At 52.5% G+C, this 16,213-nt stretch overlaps 4 protein-coding genes across 4 annotated transcripts; 2 read left to right on the top strand and 2 right to left on the bottom strand.

Moving 5' to 3' along the window:
• Positions 1 to 237: 237 nt before the first annotated feature.
• Positions 238 to 776, bottom strand: B0H65DRAFT_545126 (uncharacterized protein; the record flags this gene model as incomplete). The annotated part of the gene is made up of 2 exons (XM_062829352.1): positions 238 to 371; positions 569 to 776. The coding sequence occupies 2 exons, from the start codon at positions 774 to 776 to the stop codon at positions 238 to 240; spliced, it is 342 nt and encodes a 113-aa protein (XP_062687264.1).
• Positions 777 to 5,126: 4,350 nt separating this feature from the next.
• On the top strand, positions 5,127 to 6,670 carry B0H65DRAFT_61888 (CCAAT-binding transcription factor (CBF-B/NF-YA) subunit B-domain-containing protein). Its single transcript, XM_062831170.1, has 2 exons — positions 5,127 to 6,541; positions 6,606 to 6,670. Exon 1 carries the CDS (start codon positions 5,395 to 5,397, stop codon positions 6,337 to 6,339), a length of 945 nt encoding a protein of 314 aa, XP_062687263.1. The 5' UTR covers positions 5,127 to 5,394; the 3' UTR covers positions 6,340 to 6,541; positions 6,606 to 6,670.
• Positions 6,671 to 8,731: 2,061 nt separating this feature from the next.
• On the top strand, positions 8,732 to 11,476 carry B0H65DRAFT_413806 (uncharacterized protein; the record flags this gene model as incomplete). Its single annotated transcript, XM_062823868.1, has 3 exons — positions 8,732 to 9,193; positions 9,268 to 9,594; positions 9,656 to 11,476. 3 exons carry the CDS (start codon positions 8,732 to 8,734, stop codon positions 11,474 to 11,476), a joined length of 2,610 nt encoding a protein of 869 aa, XP_062687262.1.
• A 3,293-nt stretch (positions 11,477 to 14,769) lies between these two features.
• B0H65DRAFT_61660 (CybS-domain-containing protein) lies at positions 14,770 to 15,880 on the bottom strand. The gene is made up of 3 exons (XM_062831169.1): positions 15,526 to 15,880; positions 15,414 to 15,431; positions 14,770 to 15,277 (listed from the first exon to the last, which is right to left on the bottom strand). The coding sequence occupies exons 1-3, from the start codon at positions 15,653 to 15,655 to the stop codon at positions 14,925 to 14,927; spliced, it is 501 nt and encodes a 166-aa protein (XP_062687261.1). The 5' UTR covers positions 15,656 to 15,880; the 3' UTR covers positions 14,770 to 14,924.
• Positions 15,881 to 16,213: the final 333 nt, after the last annotated feature.

Below are 16,213 nucleotides of genomic sequence, written 5' to 3'. Positions count from 1 at the left end.
GGCAACATGGGCGGGAGTCAAGGACAGCGAGGTCTACAAGGACACCTCACACGAAATCGTACAAGAGAAGCGTTTGGATGATACATGGTGTCATCACCTGACTGCGGATCAAAGACATGCGACCCAGCCAGCCAGCCTTGTACCCCGCTATCACCGATATCTCGCTGGTACACGGCTACGGCGACATCAATGTTCTTTGTTGACCGGATTTGCTAATAACACAGCGGACAGCTTCGTTCACAATCCAGTCAGATTCGTTTCCGGCACACGGCACACGGAACACGTAACCCAAAGGGCACCCCCCCGAAACAATGCCGGCTTGCGGCGCAGCGTCGTCTTTTGCGAGGACAGCATCACCATGGCGCGTGCCTCTGTGAGTCCGCAGAGTCAAAGTCAGAGCCTCTGATTCCCATCTTCATCGTTTGCAATATACAGACCACGATATTGCCCGCGGGATGGCAAGAATGGATTTTCCATATCGATCGAGTTTCATACGATGGATGACAGTCTGACAGATGCCACCAAGGCCGGTCAACCGTTGTCCGGCGGGGTCGCGTCGGGGGTTTACGAGGCCACGGGTGGAGCATGATCAGGCCCCAGCGGGCCAGCAGAGTCCCGGTTTCTGGTTTCTGACGTCTGCTGTTGTGGTCCACACCGACATTTCCATTGGGCTGGGGGGTGGAGGCTGGAACTCCCGATGAGATGAGTTGGCCTCGCTGCTTCCTGCATCCCCGGTCCTCTGAGAGGGCGCCTTTGGACTTGGAAACATATTCCATTCTTGCCCAATCGAATGCACTCCGTGGCAAAGCCCAGGGTCAAGCTACCGACCCTGCGCTCATCAATCAACAACCTTTGCCAGATGCTCACAATGACGCCCGTGTTTATGCTAGCTACACTATCAGGACTATCCGGAGGTCCGGAGAGGGGCCCATCATTGTGTTAGCCGCTACCTGGAATGCCATCATCGATGGCTGTTGATCACACGAGAGGCAGGTATCTCCTCAACACCGCACAATCGAACCGCCGCATGAGCGTGGCAAGGCCGCCGGTTCAAACTGTCGAGAGGTATTATGGTCCGCTACGGTGCGACGGAAGCCGTTTCTCCTGACTTTGCAAAAAGCCCGACTTCGTATGTGACGTTGCTCGGACTAAATTTAGGCGGCTTTCGGATGTACCTACAGCTCAACAAAGTTCGCGCGACAGCATGTGTTGTTGTTAGTTCCCGGGGCTGTCAGTCTCATCGGGTGGTGCATCAAGTTGATAGAGGCGTGTATCGATCAAGAAGGCTACTGTAAAACAATCAGCAATTAAGATATGGTTATAGCAACACGGTACCATCGTCTTTGGGCAGTGGTGTTATTTTCATCTTAGTTCTGCAAAACTATAAGCCATTTGTGATCATCGTCGAGGTAGGCAAAGAGTCAGATCGATTTGGACCATGAAAACTCAAAAACAGAGAAGCCGGAGACGCGTTGGATGTTGGACGCGCTATCGTCCAAGCCATGTCCGCGGAGCATGTAGTGCAACCCTGGCGATATGCACCTTTTGGCTATCACTTTTTTTTCTCACCGGGGAAGTTGAACCGTGTGAAGAAAAATCGGGTTCGACACAAACCATCACAGCCTGCTGTGTGCGGCTCTGCCTATCCGACCGATCGTGTCTCGCTAAAACTCCAGCTCAAGGCACCCAACCTCTTCATTCACACTGCGTCACAATCCAGATATCAGACAGATACCAGTCGCTAGTGAGGAGGGGAAAAAAAAGACGGGAAGACAGATCAATAATATGCTCGTTGTTGTTGTTGCATTGATCGCAATGAGATATTGAGGTCCATCATTTTGAGTTTGGTTATTTTGAAGATCCGCACGATCCCCATTCTCGTTTCTTTTCCTTCTTCCATCATTCTGCCGACTCTGAGAGATTCCATCTCCATGCATTACTAGTGTCCATAGTCTCGGTACAGACTGCAGCGCCCTGGCCCCGCACCAAGCACCCAGAACCTTGTGAACACAAAATCGTGCAGCGACACCCCCCGGAGCTGGGCCCCTCACCCGTCGCCCACCGCCCGGCGCCAGCCACTTACTTGTCTTTGGGCTCGCCGCTGGCGGGGCCCCACTCGCCAGCTGATTCATCCAACCAGATTACTAAGTTTAAGAAGTCCGGATGCGCCCTCAAATCATCGTTCGCATTTCCCCTCGTCTCTCCTCCTTCACCTCGCACAACCAATCAGCCCACCAATCATCCACTCCACTGCCCAAGGCTCTCGAGCGAGCAGAACAGGCCAAAAATTCTATCAAATCAACGGCTGCGGCCATCGACTCCTGCACAACCTTTGCAGTCCAATTGGGACTTTTTGAGCAACTCTATTTGACGCGCATTTCGCATTTCCATCGCATCTCATTCGACAAGTCAGCGGTGCCTGCTTAGTCACTCGCTGTCAACCCGTCATTGCTGCCTCGCGTCGCGCAGATTTCGAGATTTCAAGGTCAACCTAGGGTTTTCCAGTTGGCTGTCAGTTGAATCAGTCCCGGCGAATCAGTCTCAGTCGCAAACCAGACATCGGACCCCAAATCCACCCACCGAACCTGCCAAACGGACGGCGTGCAAATTGGAGACGGGAGCATCCGACCAACCACCAACCCAAGGAGACGTCGCTTTAAACTCAACCACTCAGCGGCCACCTTCGCGCGCAAGAGCCACTCACTGCCAGGCTGCCTTATTAGCCTTGTACTTACTTAAAATCGAGGTAAGCCCTGTCATTTCATGTCAATTTCAGGTCATCTCCGCCTTTCATCAATCCATCAATCCATCCAACATCCCAAGCTTCCCGTGCTTGTCGACGATGGTTCAATCCACGCCGGCGCATAAGCTCGTCAAGATGCGGAGAGCTGGCGATAAGGGCATGGCCCGGCTTTATGATGGTCGTGGTCGTCCGAGCAGAACGACAATTGGATGCTTCTGCTCGTTAACTTCCACCACCTAGCCCGGTGCCTGCTTGCAATCATCAGTTCGCCTTTTGCATGTCAATTGCTTTTGGATGAGAACTATCACGATGGCGTCTTCTGTGCCCGATGACGACCAGAGACAGGAGCTGGGGGGCAGCCCAATCTTCCCCTCTGCGAAAGGCAGAGCAGTTGACACGGTCTCCTAATTAGGAGAGGAGCAAGGCTTACTATCGCATTTTGGGACGCGAGTGTTTGAAAAGAGACTGGAGACCAATCTTGGGAAACAACTTATAGGCTGCGACAGTCACACTGACGACGATTTGGGAACAAAGTAGAAACACCAATATCCACTTTGAGTTATCATACCCGCACTGCTTCAGCCAGTCACAACCCGAGCGCAAAGCATCCCAAAGACCCTTCCCGACACGGCAAATCAATTCAGGGCGCAGCGATACTGCGGATCAAGCATCGCGTCTGATTTCAAGACCTATCACCAACGCGAACCTCAACATTGGCCTCATCATTGGCCGTGACAAGGTCCCGTGATAACTTCCGCCTGCGGACTTCAATTGCCTCGGCTGCTTCCTAGCGCTTTTGCAACGTTCCTGGAAACGGGCATTCATATTGTGCGTGAATCTCCAGTTCTCGGGGATTTTGTTCGTACCCAGGACTGCTCAGACTCGGTGCGTCCACAGACGTGCTTCTGAACAGCTTTGTGTAAGTCACAGAGAGACACCCGCTCACCCATTCGCTTGCCTTCCACTTGGGATTCCTCATGCTTCTCCCAAGCGTCACTCCCTTCCCCTCCCATCTTTTGCGGGCTGCACACCATCTTCATCTGAAACGGGAAGCGGCACGTAACAGTACCCTCAACCCGTCATTCGTTAGGGCCCTCCATCTATTTTGATTGTTGGGATGTGCTGGCATTGTTGCCCGGGGAAACCGGCAACTGTTATTTTCAATCACCCTTTCCCTCCATGAGCCACACACCTCATTGTGTCTTTGAAATCTCCTGATAGTGTTGCTGACTTTCTTCCCAAGTATTCTCTGTGTTTATCTGCCAAGGGCAACAGACAAGTGTCGCTTCAACTCGGACGCCGTCAGACTTTCTTACGGTACGTTTGCATTCCTTTCTCTTTTCTTCGGTTTCTGTCATCGAGTTACTCCAGCCCTGTTGAGCTTGCATCGATACACGACATATGGATCCTTCGGTTGCTGGGCCACACATCCACGTAATGGATGTAATCCAGAGAGGCTGTGAAGTCCTAGGCCGAGTGCTTCTTCCCGTGGCCCGGTTAGACGCTGAGGATGTGTCTGCCTTCTTCACCTCGCGATAATGCACGCTTCGCTGTGTCGCGCTCAAAGCTACGCTTCTTTGTCTCGAGGGAACAGGTAGACGAAGCCTACACAAACGCATGCTCCCAACCCGGACGTTGGGACAACGATGGTGCTGAGGTCCAATGACTTCATGGCAGCCTCAACTGAGCTCACTGGTTGAGACAATCCTCTGGATTTGGCACCTCTTCTCCTTCTTCCCCCACCCTCTGGGGTCTTACGGTTCCCTCTTTCGATGCTGCTCTGCCAGGCCAGACGAGGGCGATGGTTGTGTGTGCTGAGCTGGTCGACTAGGGTGGGCCTGGCTCGTGCATATTCCGTCATGCATGCCAGCGCATCAAACTGGTCGGCCCAAGGCGCCAAAAGAAACTTGCCCACCACTGACTCGGCCCAGTCACATCGTCATTGCCCGCTGTTCTCTGTTTTCTTTTTCCGTTTTGGGTTTGCGAATTGCTTTAACTGACACTTAAAACCGGATAGGCCTCTAGAATTACTCGAGACTTTGGGGAACGTATCCACGAAAGCTTGACGTCCCGCACCCGCTCGACGCCAGTGTTCGCTATTCGCTTAGGCGTCATCCCAACTGCAGCGCTACCATCAGCTTTTATCGCTCAGCCCTCTAGGCGTTTTCCGACAGCAAAGCACCCTGCCCTCACGTGGCTTCGCTCACTCAGGCCTCCTCGTCTCGTCTCAAACGGCCCAGGACCGAGCCACCCAGCATTTGCCCCGCGACATCAGCTTGCATATGCCGTGTGCGACCAATAGCAAGCCTTGCCTTGACACTTAATCGACTGCCAACGCATCAACTCCAACAGATTGGGTGCACATCCAGCCCAATCCACAGGTACAAGGTTACTTCTCTTGTACTGCACAGCATCGAGCCCAAAACAGAAGCTTGGTGTTTTTATCTGAGCTGCAGGCCATCCTGGATTTAGTCTGCCTGGTAGCACATCCTGTTACGACCACAGACACAGTTTTCTTGTCAGCATTCCTCTACCCGAGCTCGGTAGCATAGCAGCACTACGCGACATCACTTGTCTTCATCTCGTCAACAACACCAACCTATCGCGCCTGCCGCCAATCATCACGGCTTCAAGTCGGACCCTATTTCAATATGATGGAATACGCCCAATACCAGCCGGCGCAAAACAGCCATTCTAATCCACATATGCAAACGGCCTACTCCAGCTCTGCAGGTGGAAACAGCATCACGTCCCCATCGAGCCAGCATCTACCCCAAACATCGCCAATTCTCCAGACCCAGCAGCATCAGCCCTCGCCGACTCAAGGTCACAGCATGTACCAAACTCAGTACGGCGTGCCCCAGCAGAACATGCACTATGGCATGCCCCTACAGGCTGCAGCTCTGGCTGCCACCGCGGCTGCGTCAGGAACCAACTACCCGAACCCATACATGGCAGCGGATCCGAACTTGCAGCAGTCGCCTAGAATGTCTGGTGTGAACTCTAAGAAGGACGCCAGAGCAGGACCCCGATCTCCGCAGCAAATGAACAGCATACCTCCAGGACAGCGCCGTCTCAGCCAGGTTGCCAGCCCCGGTGTGCCTAATGCGCAAGCGATGCTCAGCCACGCCTCTAGGTCTGCCGTTCCGCCACCGATGACGGCCGCACAGCAAATGCCTCCCCCTCAGTCCCCAGAAATGGCTTCCGGAGCCGTGGAAGAGTCTCCTTTGTATGTCAACGCCAAGCAGTTCCACCGGATCCTGAAGCGCCGAGTAGCTAGGCAAAAGCTTGAGGAGCAATTGCGGTTGACGAATAAGGGACGCAAGCCGTATCTCCACGAGTCGAGACACAATCATGCCATGCGACGCCCTCGTGGTCCTGGTGGCCGTTTTCTGACGGCCGACGAGGTTGCGCAGATGGAGCGGGACAAGACCAACGGGGACGTGAAGCAAGATGGCTCGGAGCAGTCCTCGGTAACAGCGGGATCGAAATCGACTGGAGGAACCAAGAGGAAAGCCGAAAGTAATTCGGGCGGCCCGAACAAGAAGGCGAAGGCCGCTCCCGAAAGTCCAGAGGACGATGACGCTTCGGACTGATGCGGTAGCGTGTACTCGGGAAAAGGAGGGACAATTTATCGAATTCTATACCCAAGTCCAGCTCTCGCTCGAGAGTCGGATCTCATGACGTAATGACACACGGCCATACTTTTATTATCGTCCATACTCTTATGTTTTCGTCGCCTGGGCGCATGAGCAGCATCGAACGAACGGTTGGCGAGGAGTTCGGGGTGGGCGATATGTATGCGCTCGTGCTTGTTGAACTTCAAACTGGGTCGAAACCTTTTTTGCTTACTGCTTTGTAGTAGGTGGTGGTGATGGTCGTGGTGTTTGGCTACGAAGGGAAGCTACTCGTCTCCTAGGCTATACATACTTCCTGCATCAAACTCACGCTGCTGACTCTTTTTGGGAAGGACAACGTTCATTTTCTCTCTTCAACACTGTCATAGCGCGGAGCCTCTTCTCTCGAATTTTTCCCTTTCATCTTTGTCCATATTTCCTGTTACCGGTACTACTACAACTCGCCTCACAGCACTTGCACTACAAAGCGTATATTTCATATGTTCAGGTTGACGAAACGGAATGTTGGGCGGATAGGTGAACTGGACTGGACTGCACGGACGGACGGACGGACGGATGAATGGACGTTGGCGGGCGGCTTCATTGTGTTTTTTGCGAATTTTTATCAGGGTGGGAAAGAGCAAGAACGCGGAACAGGACAGAAGGACAAGACTGCATGAACTGCTTTTGATATTTTTTTTTCTTCTTGTGCTTTATATTTTTGCCATCGAATGTTTCCATACCGGCATTGCGAGACACATCAAATTTGTTTGTTGTTGCATGATTTTGCGCAGCTCGTTCAGAGTCTCTTTGCCCCCGTGCCCTTTTCCACTCGTCTTGTTTGGTTATATCTCCTCTCCTTTTCTTCACGAAAGCTATGACAGCAACTGTCTTGTGTAGGATGAGGTAGAGTTGTTGAAAACGATTAGTGTCGTCTCTGTTGTTAGAGTAGATAGAGGAAAAGTTGTGCTTTTCAAAATATTGGTCGTGACCGTGAAGCCATTCGGACGTTAAGATGCCTGCAATCTGCATGTCGTCCAGACAGCGCTGGCATATTACAACTGCAGCGATATACTATTCGTCAAACTCGCATGCATCGCCATGCCAACACCGACATACCTATCCGCACGTGCGTCGCTTGATACTAAAATCAAATAACTTTCGTGCGCGTGCTTGACGTGCAGTACGATGTCGGTATGTAGGTGATGTTGCTGAGTGTTTGTACAAAATACGTCATGCCTGCCTATGTACGTTCCCGTTTCAGCCTCTATTTATCGTACAGTGAGTAATAATTCACAGACCTCCCACCAAGATCAATTCCTCTCCAGCAAAATCATTTGTCCAAAACATGCCGACCGGAACCCCAAAGAGCCCCAAATCACAATCTAACACTATAACGTTTTCCATAAACCTTCCCGACTCCCGAGTTCCCGACCGCACAAAGACGAAGACGTCCATCCAATCGTACGTATTCCTACCCGTGTGCATCTAGCAACCCTCCCGATTGGTTTCCAATGGGGACCGAACCCCTACCTCTGCCCCAGCTCCCCTACCTGGTCCCTACCTGGCTGGTCCTGGCTGCATGGGATAGGTATGAGATAATGAGGGGTCTTTTCACATGGGTTGAATGGCTTTCGAAGACGAACAGGGGAGCAATCACTCTACATGCCGATTTCGACAAAGCCACAAAGTCGCACATGACAATAGCAGTCAATGCCAGGGGAGCGGACGACCTTGTGAACTTGAAGGGGTTTGGGAACGACCCGCCGGGACGTTGCGGTTTCAAACACTCAAGAGTCAAAACCGGCGATGAAGTGCCCTGAAATAGGTAATCACCGATCGACCATGAGCCATGTGGGCGGTTGATTGGCGAATACACAACCACCCTGCCCCATGATCTCATATCCCTCTTTACATACCCTTCGAGAGATATTGATATTCCGTTCGTTTAGGTATTTGTGATCGCGGAATCAATCGTTCTTCTCCAACCGACCATGGGCGTGCCCGAATCTGAGGACGCTTTGGACGCTGAATGACGAACAGAGAACCGAACATGGATCACAGAACCCTCCCTGTCTCCCTGTGTTACTGAGGACCGAGCGGCAGGCCGGCAGTGGGATTGGTTCGCCAGCCCACCTATCCCGTTCGGATCTTTCGCAAAAGTGTGGAGGTGGGGAACCCTCTTTTCAATGTCATTCATAAACTTTTGACGAGTACGGGTACACGAGAGAGAGAATATAACAAAAAAAAGGACGCCGACTCAACTTCTCTTTTTCTCTCTCTCTCCTTCGGTTCTTCAACAGACCGTCTGACCCTTCTTTCCTTTCTCGACAACGACAGCTCATTACAGCAAACAGCAATGAGAGAAACCATGGCTTCTCTTGGTGGTGACATAGGTAACATATCACTACCAGTTTCGGTAACCCGGACACTAGCAGACCTCAACCTCAACAACAACACCACCAAATCCATCATCACCTCAGTAGCCGTCTTGGCTTGTCTCGCCGCCGTCAGCTATTCCCATCTTTCTTCCTCCTCCCTATCTTCTCAAAAAAAGTCATCCAAATATGACGAGGATGATGATGAGGTGGATAGCAACCCAAACTCCCTCAAATCCCTCCTCCTCTTCTGCTACTCCTGCTTCCTCAAGCCTCACGCAACCGCCGGCGAAACAGGCACCCAGCAAGACGCCCTGGAGTCGTTTTACGGAAGTCAAGCGGGCATTTATGATGCGACGAGAGGGACGCTACTGAAGGGGAGGGAGGATATGCTGGCTCTTGTTGCTGCGCAGTTGAGGTATAGGGCTGGACTTAAAAACCCAATATGGGTAGATGTACTGCCTCCTCATCAAACCCCTACCCGGGAGTTAAGTTCACAAGCAGCTGACCATGGCTCTATCTAATACAGGTCGGTGGAGGCACAGGCTGGAACATCGAAGCCATGGCCAACTTTGTCAACGTCCCGGAGTTCTTCAAGACCGTTTACCTAGTGGACTTCTCGCCTTCGCTTTGCGAGGTAGCTAGGAAGCGGTTTGCCAGGCTGGGGTGGGAGAACGTGAAGGTTGTTTGCACGGATGCTCGCAAGTTTCGACTTGAGGATTATGAGGATGTTGATGAGGAGTCTAGGTCTGAACCGTCCTCGCCTTCTTTGTCGAGTTGGTGGGAGGAGACGACGAAGAAGCCGGGACATGCGGGAGCTGAGTTGATTACTATGTCTTATAGTCTTTCGATGATGGTGAGTTTCTTGATTGAGGACGTTTTGGTGGGGTTTATGCTGACATATGATGGTGATGTAGCCGGATTATTTCTCGATTGTTGACTCTCTTGAGTCACTTTTGGCACCTCACGGCTTGCTTGCCGTCGTGGACTTTTATGCCCAGTCGAAAGTTGACTTCGGTTTTCGCAACTACACGGGTGGTCTCGTGAACCGGCACGTTGGCTATTTTGGGCGGAACTTTTGGCGCTCGTGGTTCGATGCTGACCGGGTGTCTCTTGAGCCTGCTCGTCGAGATTATCTCGAGTACCGGTTCGGGACTGTCCTCACCGTCAACGCCCGCAACAACACTCTGGGGGTCATTCCTTACTACATCTGGCTGGGATGCCACAAGAAGCCGTTTTCTACGTCGAGTCTACCACACGAAATTGTGGAACACATCGATGCCATAGCGACCGAGTCCCCAAGATCATCACCACGTCTAGTGGGCAAACATTCCTCAGCAAGAAATGCGCTGGCCTTCGCAGTCGACCGCACAGCACCAGAGATGCGCTCAAAGGCCTTTAACACGGCCATCGAAAACATATCCGCCAACCTACCTCTCCCCTCCTTCTTCTACCAAAACCATCACTGGAGGATCTACTACGACGACCAGCTCCAAAAGCACGCCCAATTCAACGACGAGTACATCTACGCCTTCACTTGGGAAGACTCGCGCGTCGACAAGGAGCTCCTCAACCTCGGCCCCGACGACGTCGTCCTAGCCATCACCAGCGCCGGCGACAACATCCTCTCCTACCTGATGCAAAGTCCCGCCCGCGTGCACGCCATCGACCTTAACCCAACACAGAACCACCTGCTCGAACTCAAAGTCGCCTCTTTTACCGCTCTCGACTACCCCGACGTCTGGAAGATCTTTGGCGAGGGCAAACACCCCGACTTCCGCTCCCTGCTGATCTCCAAACTCTCCCCCCACCTCTCCAGCCGCGCCTTCCAGTACTGGCTTTCCAACGCACACATCTTCACCAACCCTTCCGGCCGCGGCCTCTACGACACCGGTGGTTCCCGCTACGCTATCCGTTTCTTCCGGTGGATTTCCACACTCTTCTTCTGCCGCTCGGCCGTGCGCCAACTCCTCTCCACTTCGACGCTGAAAGAGCAACGAACCATCTACCAGACCAAAATCCGCCCCTGTCTGCTCAACCGGCTCGTTAACGGCCTGGTCCTCAGCTCCGACGCCTTCCTCTGGTCAGCTTTGGGCGTGCCCAAAAACCAAGTAGCTATGATTGAATCCGACTACCACCGTTCTACTTCCCCCAGCCCCGGCAAACAAAAACCAAGCCGCGCCCAAGCAATCCTAAACTACACAACCTCCACCCTGGACCCCGTCCTCTCCACCTCCCACCTTGCTACCGACAACCCATACTACCTCGTCTGTCTGCTAGGTCACTACACTTCCCAATGCCACCCCGATTACCTCTCTCCTGCTGCGCACTCCATACTTAGCCAACCCCACGCTTTTGATGGTCTACGCATCCACACGGATGAGATACAGGAGGTGTTGGCGAGGTTTAAACCAGGCACGTTAAGCGTCGCGGTGGTGATGGATAGTATGGATTGGTTTGATCCGCCTTCGCCTGAGGAGGAAAAGGAAGGAAAGGGGAAGGCGAGGGAACAGGTAAGGAGGTTGAATAGGGCGTTGAAGGTGGGCGGGAAGGTGTTGTTGAGGAGCGCGGGAGTGGAGCCGTGGTATGTGAAGGTTTTTGTGCAGGAAGGGTTTGAAGCGAGAAGGGTTGGGTGTAGGTCTAAAGAGGGGACGGAGTGTATTGATAGGGTTAATATGTATGCTAGTTGTTGGGTTTTGGAGAAGGTTGAGGGTTTGGAGGAGTTGGATTTTGCATAAGAAGACATCATCATCATAATGAATTGGATAACTTATTTTTCTTCGAGTCGAGAATGATAACATGGATGGCCGTGGAAGCGATCGTGAATCTCTTTGATGATGACTCGACAGAGTGGGCGGGTCAAAAATCTCCATCGAATAAGCGTCTGGAACAAAAGGATGAACGAAATGCCGTTTTCTGTTTGTAGTTCTCTTCAGGTTCGCCAATATGACGAAGAAGGCGGACTTTCAGGAGGGCTTTGCTCTCCAGGGCCCTCGTTCCATCTTCCACAATCCATGATCATCTCCAAACAGCGCTGGGGGACCGTATCTCCTGGACTGTTTATGGCTTTGGACACGGTCGAAGATATACATTCGTTCACGTCCCGTTGTCTGTCTGAGGTTCTTGGGAGCCGAGACAACATCGAGCATGTCGTCGCCCGCTATTTCGCCGCCACCAACACATGGTTCGCAATTGTCGATAGAGTCGAGTTCGAGGCCTTGTTGAAGAACATCTGGATCGCTCCCTCGGCAGAGACGAGTGTCCTCCTCGGCATGAGTCATCACTAGACTCCCACAAAACAACAATCTGAACGGAATGGCGGACAGTATATATCTTTCAGTGAAAACGATGCTTACTGTCGTCAAGACAAAAGTCTGCCTGTCGATACCGCTCATGCAAGCGGAATTGTTGATTGCGATGTATGAGACATCGCACGGGATGCACCAACAAGCGTACATGTCGGTGGGAAGCTGTTGCCAGATGAGTAGGACACTTGGCCGGTGGGATAAGAATTTCTGGAGTGGGCAGCGAAGAGCTGGGATGCCCATAAATCTCCAACTATGTTCAGCTCTGTGGTGGGCAACCGTTTATGTCGACTGGTGAGTGTTTACCCCGGTGGTTGTAGTTTCGAGTTCACTGACCGCCAAGCAGTCTGGTCCAAGCCGGATATCAAGACCACGCCTATCCTTTGCACACCTCTGCGGTACCCCCCAGGATCTCACGGTACCCTTCCCCGAATCGTTTAGACACTCTGGATCCAATGAGACTCTCGGGCCCTGGGATGTGACGATGGGAGATGCTGGCGGTGCAATGTGGTCCGAAGCCCATTCAGCCTACTACCTTAGCAGTGTCTTGCAGCGACTGGCCGACCCTGCTTCTCTTTCGAACGCCGACCGCGATCATTTGTCACACTTGATCATGAACCACACGATCAGTATGTTAGGTAGCGATCGTGCCGCAGTGGTGGGGACCAATTTCATGTATCTTTCTCCGCCTCACCGGCTCCCGATAAAGCCAACTCGTTGTTAAAAGTGGTTCGATGCGATTGAGCCAACATGGCATCCTCCCGAACACAGGCTTGGTCGATACCCGATCTGTTGAAACCATTCGATCGGTGATTGAGTCGATATACACCTCGGCCTTGAATATAGGGCAGTGCGGGCCAAATTATTGCGCCAGTCTTGTAGCACCATGCACACCCGTTGCAGCATACTATGCTGCTAATATGTTGGTGTCTCATGGGGAGAATTGGCTGCAAGACAAAGATTGGTTGCGTAAGGTCGAATGCCTGAAGAGGTATATGATGTTCCGCGGTCAACGGTGGAAGATTTCCGGTGAGTGATTCCCCGATAGACACTGACGAATGATACTGATTGCGATCCTAGAGGTTCATGCCAGCTTGGTCAGCATAGCCCTCCGCGGTCGATTGAGCGGGTACACCGGCTGAAATGGACGCTTGACTCCGTCCCATTTCGTCTGAGCGACTGTCTTGAGATGGAACCTAAGCTGAGCGACGGACACCCGTCGCTTGTCCCTGGGGAGAGGCGACTGAAAGCCGGTACCATACAAAGCAGGCTGTCGGGGCAGTTTTGGTCGCACAATCGGTAGGCGTCAACCGGGGAGTCGAGCAAATGGCATGCTGATTTCTCCGCAGCTTATTACGCGCCACAACCTCTGCTGGATCTCGAAAATCGGGTGATATAGTTCGTGTGCTTCTGGCCGCGACGGAGATTGTATTGAGCGGTTTGCCAAAGATTTGCAAAGGGTTGCACAAGCCATTCAGAATCGGGTTGAAGTGGTTTTGCAGCTGGTTTGATCATCAAGACGGAAGACGTCAGAATCCGTAGCAAAGCAACATTTGAAGGAGTCAGGATCAGTGAAGGCGAAACAGGACGAGCTCATGTTCATAAACATAGAGAATGGGAAAGTAGGATGCACATACCTAGGGGTTGAAAGTGGAATTGGGAAGAAATCAGGTATATAGCTCTCATATGGAAGAAAAAGCTACCTTGCACGCCATGAATAAAGAATGAGATTGTGATGTATTGGCTAGTACCGCCATGTGCTACGTAAGTCCGAGCAGCAGTTGTCGGACTCTTTCGTTGGGGACAAGGCCGTGTGAGATAGGAGTGGTTAGGAGTATGTCGACGCTTATGTGAGCTCAGTAATCTTTACCCTCGCCGTCAAGTGAGGCCGACCTCGGATTGGCGCGTTGGATGCCTGAAGAAATATGCTTTCGCAGTCAAGCATAATTGTGAGAAGGCGATATTGTACGGTGGGGGCTGAATTGTTCGAGATTCGTCCCGCGTTGTGTGCCAGTTTGGGTGAAGCTGGAGTGAAAATATGAGGACCAGTGGGAAACTTGGGCAGAAGAATAACTCGGAGGAGAAGTCTCCATAATGCCGGGCAGGCAAATACCGATGACGCACGAGCAAAGCCATATGTAGTCCATTCGCCCTTTCCTTCTATCAGTCAAACATTTCCATCATTATCGTTAACTGAGAAGGATCTGAGAAGATACTGTACCTTACTCGGCAAGCATCACCCTGTGGTAGCTTCAGTTCCACGTCAAGGAGGAGTGAATGATGTAACTTGGTCAACCGTATCTCTTCTCTTCATCATCTCTTTTCGATTCGTTGTAAGGAAACTACAACGGCCGTACCTGAAACCAACTTGTCAGTGTTGGCTTCCCGCCAGCCCCCAAACCAATATCCAACTGATATGCACAATCCCGTCCAATCCACAGACTTCAATGCGATGTTGAAACCAAGGGAAACCGCACTTGCGCATTTGAATTGCTTCCGTACTAGCAGCCCCCATTCTTTGCCCTCCGACCTCTTTCCGGTGTCACATCTCCCCAGAAATCCGGACCCGTGAACTCTGATCCAATCTAGACCGTCTGCGCACCATGACCCCCTAAACAGCGCAATAAAAAGTAGGCCGCATGAAGACAAAAGAGAAAGGTATATTCTTTTTACGCCGTGTGGTATGACAAAACAGAACTTCTTTCATCCCTTTCTGTTCCTTTTGAAAGGTGCCCTCCCTCACCTATTCCCGTCATTCCGGCCTTTGCTCCATCCAAAAAAAAAGTAGGAGGCCTTAGGAGTTTCGGTAGTTCCCAATGCATATCAAACAACCCTCATCTTTCCAACCGGTCCTCGCAACGAATTTGTCGCAAAGAGTCGCTTAAGCCTTCCAGACGCGCTTGATGGTCTCGGTAAGACCGACATCGGTGGTCTCGAACTCGTAAAGGGCAAGGCCGACGAGGACGGTAGCGGCGTTAAGGCCCCAGGTGAAGAGCTTGCGGGCCTTGGGGACGCGCTTCGAGGGAACGTAGTCGACAACGATGTTGGTGAAGCCAGTGTGGGAGTGGATGAGGATGGTGGCGGCGAGGATGGCGTCCATGGTGGGGTTGAGAGAGCCGGCGGCGAAGGGAGCGACGGTCAGGGGAATGAGACCGGCGGCGACGACACGGTCGAAGGTCCAGTGGTAGGAGCCATGGGAAGGAGAGGTGGGGGGAACCTCAACGGGGTCGTTCACTAGAGGTATATATTAGGCTACTGTGTGCATGCATGTTATATCGCGATGTTGTAGATGCGCTTCTCGCAACCCGGTATGGGGGTTGTTTGGTTCATGACGGGCAAGGAAGCGTTGCGGTTGGGTTGTTATCCGTACCTGTGCCCTCAATGCGCTCTACCCCCCGCAGAGTGTTAGCATATATACCGATCAATGCAGCATGACTTGAAATAGTATCAAGGTCCAAGTGGAAGTGTATGCGATTACGTACGAGGAAGAGGAGGGAGCAAGCTCTTGCGGGAGGTGGTGTGGAAAGCGGCGACACGGAGGCCGGTGGCAGCAACGGACTGCTTGGCCGCAACCTGCTTGAGGAGGGCGGAGGAACGGGCGACGGAAGCCATTGTTTCTGGTGGTTGTGGTGGTGATGGGTGTTGGGTGGTGATGTGGTCGAAACGTCGTGGTGGTGATGGCAGACAACCAATTGGGCTTTCGAGGACGGGAATATCGTCACACGGGTCTCTCGGTTCAGGACAGGATCGTGGGCCGTGGATCGCTAGGAGCCTCTGGGAGTGATGGGACGGACGGGCTCCGGAGTGGAACGGACTGGTGCCGAACTGCGATTCCTGATGTAGCTTATCCCTCGGCAATACTTGGCCAATCGCAGCGCAGAAGATGTCAGCGGCAGCGTGTGCCGGCCATCGCTCGGCGTGGAAAATCCCATTGTTCCCGGCTTGGCCGTAGCTTGGAGATCGGTACGTACCTTGGATCTCGCTGCATTCAGTGGACGGATGCACATGCAATCCAAGGCCCTGTTCCCGTCCCCGCCAAACCCGACGTGCGACGAACACTGACCTCACAACCGGCAGGAACAGGGGTGGCCCAAGCTCCCCTCCGCCTTTCCAGAAATTATTTCGCAGTCGGAGATGCTAGCGCGTAACGATAGGCGCGTTACGTTCAGG

This window comes from Neurospora tetraspora, assembly GCF_033439725.1.
Source record: "Neurospora tetraspora strain CBS 560.94 chromosome Unknown B0H65scaffold_1, whole genome shotgun sequence".
NCBI lineage: Eukaryota > Fungi > Ascomycota > Sordariomycetes > Sordariales > Sordariaceae > Neurospora > Neurospora tetraspora.
The sequence above is the reverse complement of the archived record's forward strand: the minus strand, read 5'-3'. Positions and strand labels throughout refer to the sequence as shown.